This window comes from Gracilinanus agilis, chromosome 1 (assembly GCF_016433145.1).
Source record: "Gracilinanus agilis isolate LMUSP501 chromosome 1, AgileGrace, whole genome shotgun sequence".
Classification (NCBI taxonomy): domain Eukaryota; kingdom Metazoa; phylum Chordata; class Mammalia; order Didelphimorphia; family Didelphidae; genus Gracilinanus; species Gracilinanus agilis.
In genome coordinates this window covers 219,856,101-219,862,100 of record NC_058130.1, presented here as the reverse complement: position 1 = coordinate 219,862,100, position 6,000 = coordinate 219,856,101, and the positions used below count along the sequence as shown (strand labels likewise).

General features: G+C 38.1%; 1 protein-coding gene across 1 annotated transcript in view; it reads left to right on the top strand.

The window, feature by feature from the left end:
• The first annotated feature begins 375 nt into the window (after positions 1–375).
• The window catches only part of EIF2AK1 (eukaryotic translation initiation factor 2 alpha kinase 1), a 33,519-nt gene continuing 27,894 nt past the window's right edge, over positions 376–6,000 (top strand). The window contains exon 1 of the mRNA XM_044660171.1: positions 376–585. Coding sequence (XP_044516106.1) covers positions 468–585 — 118 coding nt within the window. The 5' untranslated portion in view covers positions 376–467. The remainder of the gene's footprint in view (positions 586–6,000) is intronic.

The window sequence follows — 6,000 nt, the reverse complement described above, 5'->3', positions numbered from 1 at the left end:
GAGAGTTAGGGATGCGGTGGCACCGACTTATTCCACCAGATGGATGGAGGGTAGGGTAGTGCGGCAGGAAAGACGACGACGGAGGAAGAGATTCCCGGAACCCAGAGCCTCCATATTTTTGTATTTTTTTTTTCTGGGGGCGGGGTTGAGGGAAAGACCTGGGGTCGTGCCGTGTCTAAGAGGAGAGCGATTCCACGCACTCACCGACAGGGGTCGTAGCGTCAACGCTTCTCCCTCATCCCGGAAGGGGGCGCACGGTGGTGCCGCTTCGGCTAAGGCTCTGGGCGGCTTACTTCTCTTCCGCACTGAGTCGATTTCCGGTCCTCTAGCAGTCACTTCCGGGGGCTCGTTGCGCCTCCTTGGAGAGACTGGCATTTCTTGCAAATCGGCTGCCGCATCTTGGGGCTGAGGACCCCACGGAGTCTTTGGATGGGGCGGTCGCTGCCCCTGCTCCTGTGGTGCGAGCGATGCTCGAGGACGATTCTGAATCTCAGGAATGTGAGGCAAAGGGCGCCAGAGCTACAGGGTTGCCACCGCCACCTGCCATAGACTTCCCTCAGGAGGGGTCGGACATCCGATATGATGGTGAGCAGACTTGTTTGTTTAGGCCGGGGGACCCGGGCAATGAGGACGCCAGTGTCCCACAGGGTTGGTGGTGGGAATAGATAAAAACAGAACAAAGCAAAACAGAACCCCAATTAGCCGAAGCGCAGGTCTTTACCTCCTCTTATCTGGCACACCGTAGAAACTTAATTCAATTTGGTGAACCAAATGCTTTTTTTCCTCCAAATCTCAGTTCCCCTTACACCTTCCATCTCATCTCCTCCCCCCACCCCCATCCCCATACAAACACATACTTCTTTTTCTATTCTTTTGCTAGACTTGTTTGAGCTTGCGAGCTTGTTCCAGGAGGTTCAGGAGATAGCTTGAGATAAAGGAACCAGGTAAACTCACATAGGCAAAACCTGTCGTCTCCCTTGGAGACCAAGAAATGGAGATACTTTCAGCTTGAAGGAAAACACATTTTTTACTGCTGAGGTCAAGGATCAGTAAAGAATTTTTTTAAAGTAATGATATTGTCCCCATGCCCTTGGTTTTTGAACATTAAAAAATAGAGGGATTTTTTTTTTATTGTGCTCTAGGGTATTTATACTGAAAAGTTCATGCCAAAGTCATCTTTGGACAGCCACAGCAGCTATTTAGTTTTACTGTTCAGTTTATGTTTTCATTTGCTTCCTTAACAGTGATGTAACTAGAGACGACTTAGAGGGATGCAGTACATAATCCACTCAGCTTTATCAGTTGTAAAGTATCCCCCAAAATAAACGCAGTGGTTTGTGCCAGGAACTATGGGTATTTCACAGTTTTGGTTAACTCTTATCTCAAGAAGTTTATAATCCAGAGGAGAAAGGTGACAAACACAGTTGTGACATCATCAAGTAGTACAACAAACCTATTCTATATAAAATATAAGGCAGATTGGAGAACTCAACTGAAAATTGAACAAGTTCAATTATTTTAGTATTTGTTAGTTAAGGAATATGTCATATAAACAACTGACAGTTGCTGTGCTTTTAGGTGGCATTTGAAATGAAGGACATTCAGGCCAGGTTTTACTGGATTTGAATAAAATGCCTTTATAGAATTATTAAAAAAATTTTTTTAGTGTAAGCTGTGTAGTAAATGTCATAATGTATACTGCAAATGTAATAATAAAAAATTCAGTTATTTTTTAATGCTCTTGTAGCAGTAAGTGCAGGGAACATAAATTGACTTATCCCAAGTTATTTAAAAGAAGAATATATATTAAAATATTGGGTAGTTGTATTTATATGACACCTTATTATAATTTCTTCACCTATGAAAATAAATAAAAGAGAATATGTACATACTTGGTATTTTTTACAATTTATTTAAAAAATTTTTTAAACCCTTACCTTCCGCATTGGAGTCAACACTTTGTATTGGCTCCAAGGCAGAAGAGTGGTAAGGGTAGGCAGTGGGGATCAAGTGACTTGCCCAGGGTCACACAGCTGGGAAGTATCTGAGGTCAGATTTGAACCTAGGACCTCCAGTCTCTAGGCCTGGCTCAATCCACTGAGCTACCCAGCTGCCCCCAATGCTTGGTATTTTAAAGGAGAGTTAGAATGGTATAATGGACAGAATAGTGGTTATGGAATCAGAAGACTTGAGTTTTGAGTTTGACTTAATAACTTGTGAGACCTTATTCTGGGTTTCAGTTTCTTAAAAGATAAAATTCTAACTGGATGACCTTTAAAGCTCTAAATCTATAATTCATTTATTTTCATTTGTAAGAGGGAAAATTGCAAAATTTATCTTCATTTTTAATGAACAAGTAAGATGACAAGTTTAAATGAATTTCCAAAAATGTAAAGCCTCACAGATAATCCAGAAAAGCAGTTCATCTGTAAACATGTAAGTATACCTTGTGTGTAGTCTTGTGATAAGGTTTTCTGTGAACTCAAGATTACTTCTTAAAGTAGTGAACCATGATAAAATTGTAAAAAAAATTTTGTGAGACTGGGTTATTAATAGTACTGTTGAGTTTACATAGAATCTGTTCTATACATAAACATCCTTTAAAAATTTTATGCTCTAGAAAGTAAATACAAAAGTGTTTTTCTGTTTTCTAAGATAAAGAAACAAATTCAGAGAATTTATCCAAGGTTCCTTAATAAGAGAGTATTACATAATATTAGTTTTTCCTGCTTTTTTTGGGCTGCCAAACCCCTAACCTTTGATCTACCAAACCTCTTAATAAAAAGAGTGTTTAACAAATTGTTGTTAATATTCACAAGGGCAATACTAAATTCTTTTTTCTTGTATTTGTGTTGGAGCTCATAAATTTAGAGCTATAAGGTATTTTAGAGGTAATCTAGGCTATCTCCCTAATTTGCATCATTTAGCTGGCCTAGGCTAGAAGTTTGCCCAGGTCACTGCAAAATAGGTGCTGTGGTTCTGCCTTTACTAACTTTTTTTTTTTTAAAACCCTTACCTTCCATCTTGGAGTCAGTACTGTGTATTGGCTCCAAGGCAGAAGAGTGGTAAGGGCTAGGCAATGGGGGTCAAGTGACTTGCCCAGGGTCACACAGCTAGGAAGTGGCTGAGGCCAGATTTGAACCTAGGATCTCCCGTCTCTAGACCTGGCTCTCAATCCACTGAGCTACCCAATTGGCCCCTGCCTTTACTAACTTCTGAGACTTCTAACAGTGGCTTGTAAAAAATATCACCTTTCTGTAATAACCCAATTTTATATAGCATTTCAGCCTTTCAAAACACTTTTCTCAAAACTGTGTGAAATGGGTATATTTAAATTTCATTATTCTGTCTTTTAAAGATGAGGAAACTTGGATTCATAGAGATTAAATGACTTAACCTGCTGTTGCACAGGTAGTAAGTAGTATAGATACTGAGTCTTGAACCTAGGCCCTTAGACTTAAAATCTAGTGCTCATCCCACTGTAGTACAATATGTTTTATAATAAGAGCTTCCATTTATTTAGTGCTTTTTTATGAACTCATTTAGCTCTCACAACAACCCTGTGAACATATTTCAGATGAGAAAACTGACACTCATAACATTAAGCAGAATACTAAGTAGTAAGTGGTAGAGCTATTTCACTTTCTCCCTCCCTAGTTTTTTACCTCAACTACCTCTGCTATTTCCTTCCTTTCTACTTCAAAATATTTCTGCCCTCTTATCCTCAGACTACTAGTCATGCTTCCTTCCCACATCACAAGGAAACCTTTCTCCTCTTCCCTTTCAACAATTAAGGGAGTAATCTACTACTACTTTTCCTTGATACTAATTTCTTCTTAACATCCTGCCAATCTGTTTTTTGCCTTTATGACTCCACTAAATGAATTTAGCCTTTTTATTTTCAGTCTTTTTCCTTCTTATCCTTTCTTCACATTGTTAACAGCTTAATCTTCCGTATATATAAATCTGATTTTGTTACTCCTATTCTTAAAACTATTTTATAAAATCCAATAAAACTCTTTAGCCTGTCATTTAAGACTCAACAGTTTGCTTTTTTAGTCTTATCACTTGCTATTTTCCACATTATATTTTCCCCAACCAATTGTGCTTCTCAGATCCCTGCTCTCTATTTTTCTAGTTATGCCTTTGCAATGAATGGAATGCTTTCTGTGCCTTCTTCCTAAATTTCATCTTGGTCTTTGCTTGGTAAATTCTACCTATCCATCAAGACCTAAGCTCATATACCACTTTCTTCATGAAGACTTTTCTGATTCCTTCACCAGCCCTTTACCCACTCTCAGTATTTATTTTTGTTTCAGGGGTCCTGATTTATAGATTTATAGATCTAGAGCTATCAGAGATACTGGGGCCATCTGGTCCAACCCCTTCACTTTTTATATGTGGAAACTAAAGCCCAGGAAGATTAAGGGACTTGACCAAGGTCGTCATGTAGGTAGTATCAGAGTTAGGTTTTGAACTTGAGGCCTCTGACTCACAGTACCTTATACTGATATCATTTTGTTTGAAGAGATTTAATGGGAATAGCACAGGACTTGGAGTAATAAGACTTGGTCTTTAGCACTGACTGACACTTGCTAGCTTGTTGACTGAGATTCTTTGCACCTTGGACTTTAATTTGCAAAATGAAGATGATTTTACTTGCTATAGTTATCTCAAAGTGTCTTTACAAGGAAAGTGTATAGTAAATAGGCACTCTATAAATGTGAACAGCTGATATTGTTATTTTGTATGTTGTTTCTCTGCTACTGAATTATTGTTCTTTGAAAGGAAGGGTAATTTTTAATTTAACCTTTTTATGTTCAGGATGTGCTCTATACACAATAGACACATATACATGCTTACAGTAATAGTTATAAAATGTCAGAGCTGAAAGAGAATTTAGAAGTAAATCTAGGTCAACCCCTTTATTTTACTGATGAGGAATTGGGACTTAGGAGTTAAAATTGATATGGTAAATGGCAGAGGCAGTATTTGAGCCTAGTTCTCAAATCTAAGTATAACTCAGGCTCTTTCCACTCTATCATGATGTTGATTTGAATTAAAAACTGCTCTCCCCAAGGTTACCAGTGACCTTTAAGTGAAATCCAGAGCCCTCTTTGCAGTTCTTGTGTTTCTGAACCTCTCAGCTTCATTTGACCTTATTGACTGCCTAGTTTCTTGAACTTTCTACTTTTTTCTTTAACATTTGTCCCATTTTTCCTTCTGCTACTGTTTGCTTTACTTCCCCTTAGATCTTCTGTTCTTTCTCTTAATACACTTCACCCTTAAAGTATGTCATTGTGGTTTCAACTAATCAATGTATTTAAATATCAAAATTTCTATCCTATGTAACTGTTGTACCTGGAATCCTTTCTTGTTTTGCCACTAAGCGATAGGATATTTTTACTTGATTGTCTCACTGACACCTGACATTTTGAAAGTGGAGCACATCTTCCCCTTACACAGTTATTGATTCCCAGTTTCTCAGTTTGACTATCTTGCAAGTTCTCCAAGGTTGGGGAAGTAATGGTGTTCTCTTTCCCATTCTCTCCAATTAATCCATTTCTAAGGCTTTGAGTTTTCCTCTTATGTATCTTTTGGATTTGATCCTTTTATTTACACATGTACTGCAATAGTTTCCTAGCTTGTATCTCAATTTAGTCTTTAATCCCACAAAACCATTTTTAGCTTAGTTATTAGAATGTTTGTACTTATGTACACTTTATTATTTTGCTCTTCTTCAGAGTTGACAATAGCTCTCTGTGGTTCATTATATGAAATAGAAGCTTCTCTGCTTGGTGTTCAAAGCTTTCCATCAAACGCTCCCCAGTCACACTAACTTTAATTCTTATGTGTTTCTCAACACGGAATTATGCTAAGCAAATCCATTTATCATCTGTCACTTAATTTTTGCTACTCTCATGCCTCTTTTAATTTAATTCTCTATCCCTCCCCATCACATGCCCTCCTACTTCTCCTTCAGGTTGTGTTCTTCTTTTA